This window comes from Ranitomeya variabilis, chromosome 4 (assembly GCF_051348905.1).
Source record: "Ranitomeya variabilis isolate aRanVar5 chromosome 4, aRanVar5.hap1, whole genome shotgun sequence".
NCBI lineage: Eukaryota > Metazoa > Chordata > Amphibia > Anura > Dendrobatidae > Ranitomeya > Ranitomeya variabilis.
Window position 1 is genome coordinate 217373540 of NC_135235.1, and position 17346 is coordinate 217390885.

The 17346-nt window shown below is 49.7% G+C and overlaps 1 protein-coding gene across 2 annotated transcripts in view; it reads right to left on the reverse strand.

Annotated features, from left to right (window-relative positions):
• Nucleotides 1–2414: 2414 nt before the first annotated feature.
• The window catches only part of LOC143770378 (guanylate-binding protein 6-like), a 29633-nt gene continuing 14701 nt past the window's right edge, over nucleotides 2415–17346 (reverse strand). For both annotated transcript variants that reach the window (XM_077259978.1, XM_077259979.1), the window contains exons 5-11: nucleotides 14179–14366; nucleotides 13640–13876; nucleotides 11569–11849; nucleotides 10548–10760; nucleotides 10111–10213; nucleotides 4038–4231; nucleotides 2415–3811 (exon numbers count right to left, since the gene is read on the reverse strand). In XM_077259978.1, coding sequence (XP_077116093.1) covers nucleotides 3683–3811; nucleotides 4038–4231; nucleotides 10111–10213; nucleotides 10548–10760; nucleotides 11569–11849; nucleotides 13640–13876; nucleotides 14179–14366 — 1345 coding nt within the window. In that variant the 3' untranslated portion in view covers nucleotides 2415–3682. The remainder of the gene's footprint in view (nucleotides 3812–4037; nucleotides 4232–10110; nucleotides 10214–10547; nucleotides 10761–11568; nucleotides 11850–13639; nucleotides 13877–14178; nucleotides 14367–17346) is intronic.

The following is a 17346-nucleotide window of genomic DNA, read 5'->3' on the forward strand; positions in this document are numbered from 1 at the left end:
ATAGAATCTGATTGACACTGATATAGCCGCTATGTGGAGATTCGTTATAAAGAACATCACTTGTTTCATAATGTTTTTCCATTTCCTCTCTTCTCTTTTCTCTAATGGCGCTGTTTAGTATATATCCTTTCCAAAGTGCCGGTGGACAGTGCGCATGCGTGCCGGCCCCGGGCTCCGTCACTTCCGGTAGACGCTCTCACACTGACACTGACACGCAAATGATAGCGTGCGGGTCATTGAGCGTCGGCCTGAAGGGATGACGTGGGAGGCGGGGAGGACACGCAATGCGCCGCTTTGCCTGACCGGCGCTGGGCATTTTTGATAGGACACGGCCGATATAAATACACGGCCTCCCCTCACCTTGACACGCCCCCGGAAGAAGCTGGCGGCGAAACGCGCGTCGGGGTGAGGGGACGCCAGGACCATCCACGCCATAGGTAAAATACTACTTCTTAAAATTGAAAGTCTAGAATCTAACACGGTATGTTGTAGTCCACCATGCTTCAGGTCTTATTGTACACTTTGCCTGTATGTTAATTATAACACAGGCTTTTCAAGCTACTGATAGTGCATGTTTTTCTGGGACGTACAATCGTTTGGGACTTTCTTTATATGTGAATACTTTGTGTGGGAAATTTTTCTTCATGTATACCTGGCGTCCTCGAGACGGTATTTTGCTTTTTATTGTGGTTTTTATATATTGTCACATGTGACTTAATAAAAATATTGATTTTATATATATTTTTCTGTGGGATCTCTTCTTTGTCCCTGGAATGAACTAGATGGGATTTGGTTGTATAACGTGTACACATAGCCTTAGGGTCATGGTGGCTTCATGTAAAACCTTGAAGTATAGATCAACACGTAGCATCTTCTAGTCATCAGAACCGGATGTACACGTGATTGTATGTCACCGCATGTTTAATAATGATGGTCAGAACTCTTGTAGCTACATAAACTTTCTTTAAACAAAGCGTCATCAGGAGGCACAAACTGCGGTCACTAACCCCCGAATTGAAAAGTCATTAGTAACGCTCGTTTCAGGGTCTGGGGTAGTCCCTGCTCTATCACTGTGTGATGTGCACAATGACAGTGCACTCTCTCCCAGCTCAGAACAGCAGTAACGAGGGCACTGTCAGTGTGCGTTGTCAAAGTACTCAGCCTGCCGAGAACAGTGACGCCACTGGTCTCTGCATGCTATGTATTCTGACATTATGCACTTTTGCTGGCTCGTTACTGCTGTTCTAAGCTGGCAATCGAGTGCACTGTCATTGTGCACAACGCACAGAGACTAGCCTAGCCCTTCAATCGTGCATCACTGATGACACTTTGTTTAAGGGAGAGGGCAGTGACGCAGCATTTGCCCCAATGATACTTCATGTGAGTATCCCTGGGATTCTCAAAACTTCATAAAAAAGGAAGAGGTTTTAAAAAAAACACAGTGTAGTTAAGGAGGGACATGGAGTTTTTAATTCAAGTATATTAAATAGTTTAGATTATGAAACTAAATAGTTGTTTAGGTTGGATTTTGAAACTCCCCTTTAATTAATAGAGAGAGTTGCTATGTGATCCTTAGGAGACAGAAGCTATTCCGTATCACCTCCAGAGCTTATTGTAAATGAAAGGCACCATTACCAGAGTGAGACAGGTAATGACTCACCGTCTGTTCTCTGATCTACATGTCTCACACAGGTAATGCCCCCTTTCACTAAAAATAAGATCTGGAGGCGGAGTCTCAGGGAGATCTATGTCCCGCCCATAGATCTAAACAGTTCATTTACATTTTAAGAACAACATTGATTTCTCTGGAATAAGACATCTGATCACAGATATCGGTCATGATCCAGGCCGGTGTTTGTTTCTTGTTATTCTCTCACCGGTCTGGTCATGCGGGGTTAATCTTCTTTGCCTCGTTTTTGAATCCGTTTGGCTATTTCAGCCCGCTGCTGTCTGCAGGCAGTGTCAGTTATAGTTCCTGCCCAGGCTCGAGCGACTGACCCCGTTACTCACTGATTTGTCCTCTGCACGGTGGCTCAGTTCCGTTGTCTTCCCATTCCTTCTACCCAGCTTGTCTGAGTATTTTGTTCCCCGTGCCGTGACCTCTTGGTGTCTGACCCGGCTTGACGTCCCTCTGACTTGTTATACTGTCTCACATTTCCGGTATCTCTGCTACTGTCTGGCTCCGACTACTCTGGCTTGAACTTGGCCACGTGTATAGCAGTTTCCTCTGGTACTGCGTTTCCTGACCCGGCTCGTCTGACCACACTCTCGCCACTTGGTGACGCCCGCGCTGCTGTACTGTGGAGCTACGCTGTGAGTCCAACCTTACTCCACCAGCACCTCCTGGTGACGGTTGCGCTATAATACGTGACGGCAGCATTGCAATATCAAGGTATCACTTTATTCAGGTTCTTATCACCTACATTCAAATATAGATGGGTTAAGAGGGTCGATAGTGACTTACATAGATCTTATTGAATTTATATGCAGGGGGCGCCTCCTTGTGGTGGCAGAAATCATTTTACAAATATTTAACGCCATATATTTTTCTCAATAACTCAAGGGGAAAAGGTGTTGGGGTATTAAGAATCCCCTTATCTGTACTATTTGGTGGATCTTGCACCCAGTAGCCTGGAATGTAATATGAGCGGTCAATCAGATTTCTGATCATATTATCATATGCTTCATAAAAGTAAAAAAAAAATACAGAAACTAATTTTGCTGAAAAATGCTATATTTATTTTAGGCCCCCAATAAGTTTAATTTAGGATGCCTTCATACAGGACAGACAAAAAGTGTCCATAAATGTCAGCTACAATGCCCCGATAAGTGTCAGTCACAGATTTTATCTATGAATTAGGCAGCAAAAGCAATAACACTTTATATGTTTGGATGCTCAGGACCCTCCTTCTCTTATCCAAAGCCCCTAACAAAATAGCTGATATACAACATTACATTACTGCAACAGCCTGGACCAGGTTTCACATTATCCACTAGGTGGAGCTCACTGAATATCCCATTGAGTTCAGTGCTCGGTATATAAATCTGCATGTAGTGAGCTCCCTCTAGTGGTGGCTGCAAGTAATCAGAAAAGTATTTCTAGAGGAAGTAGGGAATTTACACCTCGAATAGGAGCAGTAACCCCCTATATTATGAGAAAATCCTGGACAAAAAAAACCTTTAGATGTACAAATAAAATAAAAAAATGGCCAAAATATGATAAAAAAAATAAAATTAGCAATTAATTCATAAAAGGAGAAAAAAAAATCCCATCCTGACACATGATCGTTATAACAAATTAAAATAGTTCGACATGTTTTTCTGTGAAAATAAAATAGCAATAACAGGTATAGAATAAATATATAGAAAAGTCTTATTTTAGATAGCAGAAAAAAAAAAAAAAAAAACCCCATTATGGCTGCCCGTATGCAGAAAGGCCAAAATAAATTATTGGTCAATAAAACCTGGTTATTAAGGGGTTAACTTTAATTAAAGCAAAAAGTAGTGCATTTGCTGGTGGCTCTCCGTGAAGGACAGGGCCCATTTCTGGGTTTTGCTGTTGGGCCAAATGATTTTCGTGTATGACCTTGAGATGAGCCCCAAGGTCACTTTCCCTCTGAGACACGTGAGGTCAAATGTTTGTTTTTTTTCCAAAGTAAATTATCCATATGTAACATTGGCGTTAACTCAGTATACATCCTCCTCCTCCTCCGCCGGACTGTGTCTGGTTGTTCTGTCTTAGCTTCTCAATAGTCCTCTGAAGCTCATCCAAAGCCTGCTGATGCGTTGAACTCAGTGCTGATTGTTGACCCTAAAAAATAGTAAACGCAAAAATTAGAAAACTCACTGTGATAAAATAATCAATCCGATACTTCTCAATGTTTAGAAAGCAAAATTCCAGTCCGTATACTCCTGGGAAAACCCTCAAAACACTCAAGAATGACCACTTAAGAGTTATTGACACTAAGTCCTGTACACGGTGACCCATGACAGGGCCCTGATGGGTCAGTCCTGATGTTGGGTATTGATGTTTGTACCTGGAGCCTCTGAGTGATCAGTGTCTGGTTTTCTCGGATCATCTGACGTTTGTTCCGCTCCGCCATGTCGGTCATGGAGTTTATGACCTGCTGTTGATTCCTACTCTGCTGGTCTACAGACTTCTGCAGGTCTCTGTATCTCCGCTCCACTGATTCCTTCCGCAATTGTGCCAACATGGTCTGCTGATGGGACTCTGGAGGACGTGATGAAATGAGAAAAATGATGGAGGACATTGTGCATTTATCAACTTTTTTTCAGTTAAAATTTACACACAAAAAATTGAGTAATTTTCCTTTTTTGTTTTGGGAGATTTAGAATTATGTACGGTATTGTGATTCATTTGTAAGGAAATAGACAAGTGAGAAGATGCACAGTTAAAGTTCCATAGTGTCTGCAAATGAACACAGCTATCTGATGGTCAAAGATGCTAGAGAAAGGAAAAGCAGAAAGAATTACATTGGCAGGAACTCAAGAGTGAAGTACATGTTCCCTAGGGGGAAGAGATTGGAGGAGTCACCAGGTCAGGTGATAGCTGTGGGACAGTTAATATTTAGAAAGGCCTGGGAGGGCTGAGAAGGGAGTAGTCAGCACCTAGACATGTAGCAGGATGGCGTGCGATAAGTGTAGTTGGCTTATCATCATCATTACGAAAGACCAGATCCGAGAGAATATCTGAGAGCTGACCCGAGAGAAGACCCGAGAGAGACCAGACCCGAGAGAACAGAGTCAGGTCCAAGAGAGACAACTAGGCAGCAGCGGAGGGATGTTTGTGCGAGTTGTCACTTGGTACAGAATGGGGACTGGGACCGCACTTCAGGGAACGAAGGTGGCCAGAGTGCAGAGTAACTCACGAATCTGAGACTTGCGGACTAGCGGGTAGTATCGTCGACCTCAGTTAGGGCCAATGTGATGTTGTGCGTTGCCTAAAGAGCGACAACTGTGACAGGCCCAAAAGTGACGGTGACGCCCTATTGGCTAGGGTGTTAAGACTAAGACGTCACCGATGATAACAGTTACTTAATGGTAATAGTAGAACGATAGTGTCAATAGCATTGTGTCAATATTCTGCTTATCTGAATTATTTTATTTTTCTTATACCATAACTTGTTTCATTTTTCACAGTTTGCGTTATCTCCTCATGTTGTACCGAAGGCGTCCCTTTAATGGTGTTAAACAAATAGTTGTTGGCTTAAGTACCACTGTCCTCATTCTGCGCTGTTGCATCCGCATGCCCGTTACCACATTCATATCCACATCTGCTTCATATCATAATTCTGTTGGTTGTTCTCAGAAACAGACATCGGCTCAACCTATCTATCATCCAGTGGCGTCACTAGAGTCTGATGGGCCCCAGAGCAAAGTTTAGGCCTGGGCCCCCACCTGCATGTGGGTCAGATGTACGGGCCCTTGTATCATACAAGATCCTTTAAACGCATACCTGTTCGTCACCCCATGTAACAATGCAACCATCCTGGCCACCCTGTTATTGTGTTTCCCATCCCGGGCCCCGTCCAGGCATAATGCTCCCCATCCCGGCCCCCGTCCAGGCATACTGCTCTCCATCCCGGGCCCCGTCCAGGCATACTCCTCCCCATGCCGGGCCCCGTCCAGGCATACTACTCCCCATCCCAGGCCCCGTCCAGGCATACTACTCCCCATCCCGGGCCCCGTCCAGGAATACTACTCCCCATCCCAGGCCCCGTCCAGGAATACTACTCCCCATCCCGGGCCCCGTCCAGGAATACTACTCCCCATCCCGGGCCCCGTCCAGGAATACTACTCCCCATCCCGGGCCCCGTCCAGGCATACTACTCCCCATCCCGGGCCCCGTCCAGGCATACTGCTCCCCATCCCGGGCCCCATCCAGGCATACTGCTCCCCATCCCGGACCACGTCCAGGAATACTACTCCCCATCCCGGACCACGTCCAGACATACTACTCCCCATCCCGGGCCCCAACCAGGCATACTGCTCCCCATCCGGGGCCCCGTCCAGGGATACTCCTCCCCATGCCGGGCCCCGTCCAGGCATACTACTCCCCATCCCAGGCCCCGTCCAGGCATACTACTCCCCATCCCGGGCCCCGTCCAGGAATACTACTCCCCATCCCGGGCCCCGTCCAGGAATACTACTCCCCATCCCGGGCCCCGTCCAGGCATACTACTCCCCATCCCGGGCCCCGTCCAGGCATACTACTCCCATCCCAGGCCCAGTCCAGGAAAACTACTCCCCATCCCGGGCCCCGTCCAGGCATACTGCTCCCCATCCCGGGCCCCATCCAGGCATACTGCTCCCCATCCCGGACCACGTCCAGGAATACTACTCCCCATCCCGGACCACGTCCAGACATACTACTCCCCATCCCGGACCACGTCCAGACATACTACTCCCCATCCCGGGCCCCATCCAGGCATACTGCTCCCCATCCGGGGCCCCGTCCAGGGATACTGCTCCCCATCCGGACCCTGTCCAGGGATATAACTCCCCATCCCAGGCCCAGTCCAGGAATAGTACTCCCCATCCCGGGCCCCGTCTAGGCATACTGGTCCTTATCCCGGACCCCGTCCAGGTATACTACTCCCCATCCCAGGCCCCGTCCAGGCATACTGCTCCTCATCCCGGACCCCGTCCAGGCATACTACTCCCCATCCCAGGCCCCGTCCAGGCATTCTGCTCCCCGACCACATCCAGACATACTACTCCCCATCCGGGGCCCCATCCAGGCATACTGCCCCCCATCCCGGGCCCCGTCCAGGCATACTGCTCCCCATCCCAGGCCCCGTCCAGGCATACTGCTCCCCATCCTGGGCCCCGTCCAGGCATACTGCTCCCCATCCCGGGCCCCGTCCAGGCATACTGCTCCCCATCCCGGGCCCCGTCCAGGCATACGGCTCCCCATCCCGGGCCCCGTCCAGGCATACTGCTCCCCATCCCAGACCACGTCCAGGCATACTGCTCCCCATCCCGGGCCTCTTGTCCAGGCATACTGCTCCCCATCCCGGGCCTCTTGTCCAGGCATACTACTCCCCATCCGGGGCCCTGTCCAGGCATACTACTCCCCAGCCCGGGCCCCATCTATCATCCAGTGGCGTCACTAGAGTCTGATGGGCCCCAGAGCAAAGTTTAGGCCTGGGCCCCCACCTGCATGTGGGTCAGATGTACGGGCCCTTGTATCATACAAGATCCTTTAAACGCATACATGTTCGTCACCCCATGTAACAATGCAACCATCCTGGCCACTTCCTGTTATTGTGTTTCCCATCCCGGGCCCCGTCCAGGCATAATGCTCCCCATCCCGGGCCCCGTCCAGGCATACTGCTCTCCATCCCGGGCCCCATCCAGGCATACTCCTCCCCATGCCGGGCCCCGTCCAGGCATACTACTCCCCATCCCGGGCCCCGTCCAGGCATACTACTCCCCATCCCGGGCCCCGTCCAGGCATACTACTCCCCATCCCGGGCCCCGTCCAGGCATACTCCTCCCCATCCCGGGCCCCGTCCAGGCATACTCCTCCCCATCCCGGGCCCCGTCCAGGCATACTACTCCCCATCCCGGGCCCCGTCCAGGCATACTACTCCCCATCCCGGGCCCCGTCCAGGCATACTACTCCCCATCCCGGGCCCCGTCCAGGAATACTGCTCTCCATCCCAGGCCCCATCCAGGCATACTGCTCCCCATCCCGGGCCCCGTCCAGGCATACTGCTCGCCATCCTGGGCCCCGTCCAGGCATACTGCTCGCCATCCTGGGCCCCGTCCAGGCATACTGCTCCCCATCCGGACCCTGTCCAGGGATATAACTCCCCATCCCAGGCCCAGTCCAGGAATAGTACTCCCCATCCCGGGCCCCGTCTAGGCATACTGGTCCTTATCCCGGACCCCGTCCAGGTATACTACTCCCCATCCCAGGCCCCGTCCAGGCATTCTGCTCCCCGACCACATCCAGACATACTACTCCCCATCCGGGGCCCCATCCAGGCATACTGCCCCCCATCCCGGGCCCCGTCCAGGCATACTGCTCCCCATCCCAGGCCCCGTCCAGGCATACTGCTCCCCATCCTGGGCCCCGTCCAGGCATACTGCTCCCCATCCCGGGCCCCGTCCAGGCATACGGCTCCCCATCCCGGGCCCCGTCCAGGCATACTGCTCCCCATCCCAGACCACGTCCAGGCATACTGCTCCCCATCCCGGGCCTCTTGTCCAGGCATACTGCTCCCCATCCCGGGCCTCTTGTCCAGGCATACTACTCCCCATCCGGGGCCCTGTCCAGGCATACTACTCCCCAGCCCGGGCCCCATCTATCATCCAGTGGCGTCACTAGAGTCTGATGGGCCCCAGAGCAAAGTTTAGGCCTGGGCCCCCACCTGCATGTGGGTCAGATGTACGGGCCCTTGTATCATACAAGATCCTTTAAACGCATACATGTTCGTCACCCCATGTAACAATGCAACCATCCTGGCCACTTCCTGTTATTGTGTTTCCCATCCCGGGCCCCGTCCAGGCATAATGCTCCCCATCCCGGGCCCCGTCCAGGCATACTGCTCTCCATCCCGGGCCCCATCCAGGCATACTCCTCCCCATGCCGGGCCCCGTCCAGGCATACTACTCCCCATCCCGGGCCCCGTCCAGGCATACTACTCCCCATCCCGGGCCCCGTCCAGGCATACTCCTCCCCATCCCGGGCCCCGTCCAGGCATACTCCTCCCCATCCCGGGCCCCGTCCAGGCATACTACTCCCCATCCCGGGCCCCGTCCAGGCATACTACTCCCCATCCCGGGCCCCGTCCAGGAATACTGCTCTCCATCCCAGGCCCCATCCAGGCATACTGCTCCCCATCCCGGGCCCCGTCCAGGCATACTGCTCGCCATCCTGGGCCCCGTCCAGGCATACTGCTCGCCATCCTGGGCCCCGTCCAGGCATACTGCTCGCCATCCTGGGCCCCGTCCAGGTATACTGCTCCCCATCCCGGGCCCCGTCCAGGCATACTGCTCCCCATCCCGGACCCCATCCAGGCATACTGCTCCCATCCCAGGCCTAGTCCAGGAATACTACTCCCCATCCCGGGCCCCATCCAGGCATACTGCTCCCCATCCGGGGCCCCATCCAGGCATACTGCTCCCCATCCCGGACCACGTCCAGGAATACTACTCCCCATCCTGGACCATGTCCAGACATACTACTCCCCATCCCGGGCCCCATCCAGGCATACTGCTCCCCATCCAGGGCCCCGTCCAGGGATACTGCTCCCCATCCGGACCCTGTCCAGGCATACTACTCCCCATCCCAGGCCCAGTCCAGGCATACTGCTCCTCATCCTGGACCCCGTCCAGGCATACTGCTCCCCATCCCGGGCCCCGTCCAGGCATACTGCTCCCCATCCCGGGCCCCGTCCAGGCATACTGCTCCCCATCCTGGACCACGTCCAGGCATACTGCTCCCCATGCCGGACCACATCCAGGCATACTGCTCCCCATCCCGGGCCCCGTCCAGGCATACTGCTCCCCATCCCGGGCCCCGTCCAGGCATACTGCTCCCCATCCCGGGCCTCTTGTCCAGGCTTACTACTCCCCATCCGGGGCCCTGTCCAGGCATACTACTCCCCAGCCCGGGCCCCATCCAGACATACTACTCCCCATCCCAGGCCCTGCATCCAGGCATACTATTCCCCATCCCAGGCCCCATCCAGACATACTGTTTGATTCATAGACCGGCATGCCCGCTACGGATGACTCATGATGTCATTGCCATACGCCGTCAGTGATAGACACACCAATGTCAGCTGCCGACCTCTGATTGGCTAGTGGCATTTTATTGCAGTGCAGGAAGCTGGTGAGTATCTGTGCTGCAATACATTTCAGCTGGATGCGCTTCCAAAAATGCCCATCCGGTTGAAATCGGCGCTGGTTGCTGGGCTTCACCGAAGATGGAATTATTCTGCAGAATTTCTCTAAGACTGACCGCTCAGGGTTATACAGAAAATACTCAGACTACTAAACAGGGACGACTGTTCTATTGCCTGATTTCTTCTCCAATTTTATCATTAACTCTTAGGTTTAGGGCTTCTATCTATCTACCTGCTAGCCGCTTCTCTGCCTGGCCCATCTTCTCCTCGGCTTGCTGAATGGCCTCCTCAATGTTCTTATTTTCATGCATGAATTTTACCAGCACCTCAAGAGACTGGGAAAATAAAATCATAAAAAGGTCACTGCATAAAGTCACTCTCACCCCTGATGTTACAAACCTGAGCCATAGACTTCAATGGGATCAGTGAAATGGGAACTTAACGCTTCCTATGCGGTGATCGCCCCCTAGCGGTAGGCAGAGTAACACTTAATCTACTTTATTTTTTTGGTTGATTAACGTGAATCAAATGGCAAAACTTGCCAGAAAAATAAACATTTTCTACAATTCAACTCAAATTTAATTTACATCAAGTTGCGAGTAACTGGAACATAAAAATAATGAAAATCTGAACCCCTTCGTAGAGATCTTGACATTATAAAGAAATTACCTTTACTCCCTTTCCTGGCATTCTGTGATATCTTTCCAGGAATTTCTCTTTATCCACCAAGAAACATTTGTGTCCTCCCTGTTGGGTGTAACGTCCCTGCATGAGCCCGTTCTGCATGGTCAGTCTGAGGTTCTTGAGAAGATTGGTAGATACTTCTATTGATTTATCTTCATTTCTTTTCATAAATTCGTGTCTTTTCTCGCTAATCTGATTCTGACGGTAAAATAAAAAAAGGAAATTACAACTGGTATGGAACATGCCCCTTTAGGGACGATCATGCTTTTTACATGTGTGGATCAGGGGGACCACACGTCTGATATGACCACCATAGTTCAGGGCTGATATACAGCATTCTCTAATGCTGAATATCTTCCCCAAACTCGACCTGCAGGACAAGAAAAAGACCGTTTATTATACTCACCTGCGGGTCGGTCCGGTCTGATGGATGTCCCATCCTGGTTCTTAACCTCCCTCCTTCTTGTGATGCCATCCTCCTTCTTGTGATGCCATCCTCCTTCTTGTGATGCCATCCTCCTTCTTTCAGTGCGTGGATGATGTGTCCTACGTCATCCACACAGTCTCCCCAGCATCGCGCTCCTGCGCAGGCGTACTTCTCTGCCCTGTTAAGGGGAGAGCAAAGTACTGTAATGCACATGCGCCAGGAAAGGTCAAAGAGCCCTGCACATGCACACTGTAGTACTTTACTCAGGACAGAGAGGTACGCCTGCGCAGGAGCATGATGCAGGGCAACACGGACGTAGGATGCATCATCCACACGAAGCAAGAAGGAGGACGGCATAGAAAGAAGGGGAGGTACCGGACCAGGGATATCCATCGGACCGGACTGCCCCGCAGGATCAGGAGTGGAAAAACTTGCTCTTTTAGATCAGATCTTTTATGCATTACACATGTACCTACACCGCTTCCTTTCAATTTTTCCCATCCCATGGTTGCACATATGGACATTGGTCTTTTTTTCAACCATACTATCTATGTAACCATGCAGGGCTGGATTTCTAACCTTTAGTTCTAGACGATATTTCCATTTGTTATTGAGTGAACGTTTCATGAATACTTGATCGGCCTTCATCGCACTCTTCTGGTGCATTTTCAGGAATTCAACCTCGTTCAACGTTGGGAACTTTGGGGCATGTATTTCCATCTCACTTTCGTACGTGGACAGAGCGTCCTGCAAAGCGCCATTGTTCTCAATCTCCGAAAGAGCAAGAACTGCATTCTCCATGCATGGTACCGACCCGCTCTGAATAGTGTCGACATACATGGATGCAAGTTTACCCAACACTGTGGAGGAAAAAATGGAGCATTATTGAGGATTTCCTGCTGTAGAGCTTCATGTGGAGATGTCCCTGAGCCAAATCTGTAGCAAGGTCCCCACCATGCGCCATTTATAATACTGAAGTGTTCTTATGTGATTGAGGGATAGTTGGACGACTGCTACCTTTGCAACCCCAATTGCTATCACTCCTGTGAGAGCAGCCTGTGGGAAGGAGGAAAGCGGGCACAAGTGCAGCCTGTTTAGGAAGGCAAGCACGAGCACAGCCTGTGGGAGGGAGGAAGGGAGGAAGGCAGGCAAGAGCGCAGCCTGTGGGAGGGAGGAAGGCAGGCACGAGCGCAGCCTGTGGAAGGGAGGAAGGCGGGCACGAGCGCAGCCTGTGGGAGGGAGGAAGGGAGGAAGGCAGGCAAGAGCGCAGCCTGTGGGAGGGAGGAAGGCAGGCACGAGCGCAGCCTGTGGAAGGGAGGAAGGCGGGCACGAGCGCAGCCTGTGGAAGGGAGGAAGGCAGGCAAGAGCGCAGCCTGTGGGAGGGAGGAAGGGAGGAAGCCAGGCAAGAGCTCAGCCTGTGGGAGGGAGGAAGGCAGGCACGAGCGCAGCCTGTTGAAGGGAGGAAGGCAGGCACGAGCGCAGCCTGTGGGAGGGAGGAAAGGAGGAAGGCAGGCACGAGTGCAGCCTGTGGAAGGGAGGAAGGCAGGCAAGAGCGCAGCCTGTGGGAGGGAGGAAGGCAGGCACGAGCACAGCCTGTTGAAGGGAGGAAGGCGGGCACGAGCACAGCCTGTGGGAGGGACGAAAGGAGGAAGGCAGGCACGAGTGCAGCCTGTGGGAGGGAGGAAGGGAGGAAGGCAGGCAAGAGCGCAGCCTGTGGGAGGGAGGAAGGCAGGCATGAGCGCAGCCTGTGGAACTGAGGAAGGCGGGCACGAGCGCAGCCTGTGGGAGGGAGGAAGGCAGGCACGCACAAGCGCAGCCTGTGGGAGGGAGGAAGGGAGGAAGGCAGGCACAAGCGCAGCCTGTGGGAGGGAGGAAGGGAGGCAGGCACAAGCACAGCCTGTGGGAGGGAGGAAGGGAGGAAGGCAGGCACGAGTGCAACCTGTGGGAGGGAGGAAGGCAGGCACGAGTGCAACCTGTGGGAGGGAGGAAGGCGGGCACGAGTGCAGCCTGTGGGAAGAAGGAAAGCAGGCATGAGGGCAGACTGTGGGAAGGAGGAAAGCAGGCACAAGCGCAGCCTGTGGGAAGGAGGAAAGCGGGCACGAGCGCAGCCTGTGGGAAGGAGGAAAGCAGGCACGAGTGCAGCCTGTGGGAAGGAGTTAAGCAGGCACGAGCGCAGCCTGTGGGAAGGAGGAAAGCGGGCACGAGCGCAGCCTGTGGGAGGGAAGAAGGTGGGCACCAGTGCAGCATGTGCGAGGGAAGAAGAAGGGCAGGAGCACAGCCTGTGGCAGGGAAGAAGGCAGGCACCAGCGCAGCCTGTGGGAGGGAGGAAGGCGGGCACCAACGCAGCCTGTGGGAGGGACAAGGGCACTTTGCCATAAAATAATTAACTAGCTCAGCTAATTAAGACTAAATATTTGGAGCTACACAATATTTGACATTTTGGTTTGTCTAATTTAGAATCATCATCTTTGTTTCTAACGTCCCCACTCACAAGCTAAAAAAGCCTCGCTCTATTGTAAAGTTCTGTGGAATATGTTGGTACTACAGAAATAGAATTATTATTACAGGGAGCTTTGTTTCCGACCCCTTAAGCCATATCATCTATATATTAGGTGAGCCCAATTATTGTACTGTGTGACACAGCGCTTACGTTTCCCAGTGACTGTGATTCCACCCGTCAGTAATTTAACACTGCAGCTCTTCATTATGTGGCTGTAGAATTTGGCCGCTTGTTCCACAAACTCTTCTTCCAGTTCACTCTCCTTCAGCTCATCCAGACGTTGCAGGTTTTTCTTAGAGGTTGGACGGTCAAACACAAAGCACTTGTGAGAGTGGAAAAACTTTCGGATGCACTCACGAGGGAGATTGTAGTTTTCATTATTCTCCCCTATAATGTAAAATAGAAAATTAATAAGATAAAATTGACCTTATTACATATAGTTATTGCTGAAAGTAAGGATTTTTTTTAAGACATAAAAGGGGGCTGGCCCAGATAATCAAATGTATAGTCAGCCAGCCCCCTTCACACAGCTGCAGTCATACTTTGACACAGGAATTGCTGTGCTGAGTGTATATGGCCCCTGGGAGCTTGTTCCTGGAGATCTGGGCACCTTTAAGTCAGGGAACTATATTTAGTAAGTTGCACCCCTTTAAAGGGGTTGCGCAGTTGACAAATATGATAGCAATTACCTGACTTGAGTTCTAGACCCATCATTAGATATTCATCCTCTGTTATTTCCTTTCCGTCCCTCTCCAGGATTAGGCTAAAGTCTCGGACACACCAGGTAAACGATGGTAATAACTCCTTCTCGGCCGCACTGCCATCTCTGCTATTACCGGACTTCGTCTTTACAATTTCTGTTAGTTGAGTTACATAGCTGTGAGATCTCAATAAGGAAACAACTGCACTCTTAAAGGGGTTGTCTAGTTTAGAAAACCCATACGCTCCATTAGGCAAGTCTAGGTGATAAACGGAAATTGTTTCTGCAGGAGCGTTATCTCCTGGTCACAGTCGAGAGACACAAGGAATGGAGAAGGGAGAGGAGAGCAGTGGAGATTGGACTGTACAATTATATGAGAAAGAGGCCTTTAAACAACTTAATGATGATACTTGTTATCAGAGATTGGCATCAGACCCCACATCCACCTTTCAGGCGCAACTGTTTCATATCCTTGATGTTGCACTGGAGAATGGGTGCATTACTAAAACGGTATGGGAAGGTTTACGGGTTGATCATCCAGTGGTTCCAACCATATACTTTTTACCCAAGGTTCATAAGAGTCTTTCAAACCCACCCGGAAGTCCTATTGTCTCCGGGTGTGGCGGACTGAATGAAATGATTTCCCGGTTCTTGGATTATTTGAAGCCATGTGTGGTTGAATTACCATCATACATTAAAGATTCTGGTGATGTTTTACGGAGGTTGCAGGGTATTACTTTTGAACCTGATATGTTGCTCATCTCTGGTGACGTGGAATCATTATACACTTGTATTGAGCACCACAAAGGCATGGCGGCTGTTAGATTTTTTCTAATGAATAAAGGTATGGATTTGGACTTACTGGAACTTTTGTTGGAGTTGTTGGAGTATGCGCTTACTCATAATTATTTTATTTTTAAGGATCGTTATTTTAAACAGAAACGGGGAGTGGCGATGGGGGCGTGCTTTGCGCCCTCATACGCAAACTTATTTATGGGCCATTGGGAACGAGAATATATGTTATCGTACTCATGTTATATGTTGGGCCCACCGTTTTAAGTTGGATGCGTTTTATCGACGATGTCCTTATTATTTGGCAGGGGAGCAGAACGGAATTGGATGACTTCTTAACCTACCTCAATGCCAATGATTGGAATATTAAATTCACCTTCAAAGTAAAATAGACTTCTTGGATCTCCAACTCACAGTTGATCAATTGGGTAATATCCACAGTACCATTTATCGTAAAGAGACAAGTATGAATTCTTTGTTACACGCAAAGTCAGCACATCCTGGACACACTATAAGAGCTATCCCTAAAGGACAGTTTATTAGAGCCAGGAGGATTTGTGATTCCAGTGAGGAATTTGAAAATCAGGCTAAAGATTTAAAACAACGATTCCTCCGCCGGGGCTATGCGAGGGAGGATGTGGAGAAGGGATATCAACAAGCTAAAGATAGGACCCGTGATAGTCTTCTTCATGACCAAATAAGAAAAAAGGAGGAGCCACAATTATGACTTATCACCAACTATCATAGCAGGTGGAGAGATATGGGTAATATTATGAATTGTTTTTGGCCTATATTGAAAGGGAACCCGGAATTGAGTAAACTGGTTGAGGATACACCACGGATCATCACAAGGAGGAGCAAGACCATAGGTGAGATGATTACGCATAGTCATTATATCCCCCCTAAGTCGCAATTTATTTTTGACTCTAAGGGGCCTACTTGGGGGTCACGACCCTGTGGCGGTTGTAGCGCATGTAGATATATGGTCAAGACGGATACATTTGTGAATTCCTCAGACTCCCATACCTTTAAGATAGTACACTCCATTAACTGCAGAACCACATCTGTGGTGTACTACATAACTTGTCCATGTGGACTTATTTATATAGGCCTTACGTCTAGACAACTACGTGTACGCATTTTAGAGCATATAAGGGACATACGAGCAGCCAGACTGATTGGTCCTGAGGACTTGCATAAGGAAGAAATTGCTAAGTTAAAAACAATACCCTCACATTATTGGGACTTTCATCCCACGGGATCTATTGATATGCAAGTGAAGGGCATTGATGTTGTTCATCTAGGGTCTCGTGGTGGTCATTTGATGAATAAGCTGGCACAGAAGGAGTGTCGCTGGATAACGACACTAAGAACAATGAAGCCATTTGGCCTCAATGACCAATGGGGTTTCTCCAGCTTCTTGTAGCCCCAGTTTTGGTCCCTCTATCGCTGCACATTGATCTCTTTGCCCAATATATATTTATTATATACCTTATATATTAGAATAATTATTATACTATGAGATATTTTGTATTTATATGGTTTGTTCTTTTTTAATTTTGTTTTTATTTATTCTTTATTTTTTTTTTATTTTTTTTTTTAATCTCTTCGTATGAGGGGTTTATATGTCGGTTACATATTCATTATAATTTATATATTTTTTTGTCTTTAGTATCCTAGGGTTGCTATTGTTAATATAACAAGAGTAATCTTGCGGGAAGACTGCATAAATATGAGGAGAAAAAATAAAGGAGTTCATCTGGAGAAAAAATGCATTTATTACAAACATCTTCATGTATATTTTGTTGTTACACCTTTTATTGTTTCTTATTTCACTATTATTATTTATTTATTATGGATTGTAGTTATTATGGTTGATCCATATTTATGATTGTATCACTTTTTAATTCATGGGCTATTCATAATTATAATTATTATTGTTTAATAGTATAGCTTATATACGTTTATATATTATATGTTGGTGTTCTTTGTTATATATTTGAAATATAAAAGGGGTTTGGGGTTTTATTATTTAGTAGATTGATTTGCTGATGTGATGCTTATAAGTGCATTTATTTGGGAGCATTTTCCTATGCCCTTTCTTTTGCCCTTATCTCCAATGGCCGCTCCGGTGTTGCGCGCTTGGTCTGCCTTCCCTGCACGCTGGCCTGGTCACATGCTTCGCCTGTGACGTTGCAGATGGTGCGACCGCGCCCTCTTGTGACGTCACCGCGAGGCCGGTGACATGGCTGCGCTGTCTGTGGCGGTGTATCAAGCGCCGGTTGATACACACGTGGGTAAGAATAATGCTATTGGTTGCACTTAATTATGTGGATGTATATTTACCCGACTTGTGGCCCTCATT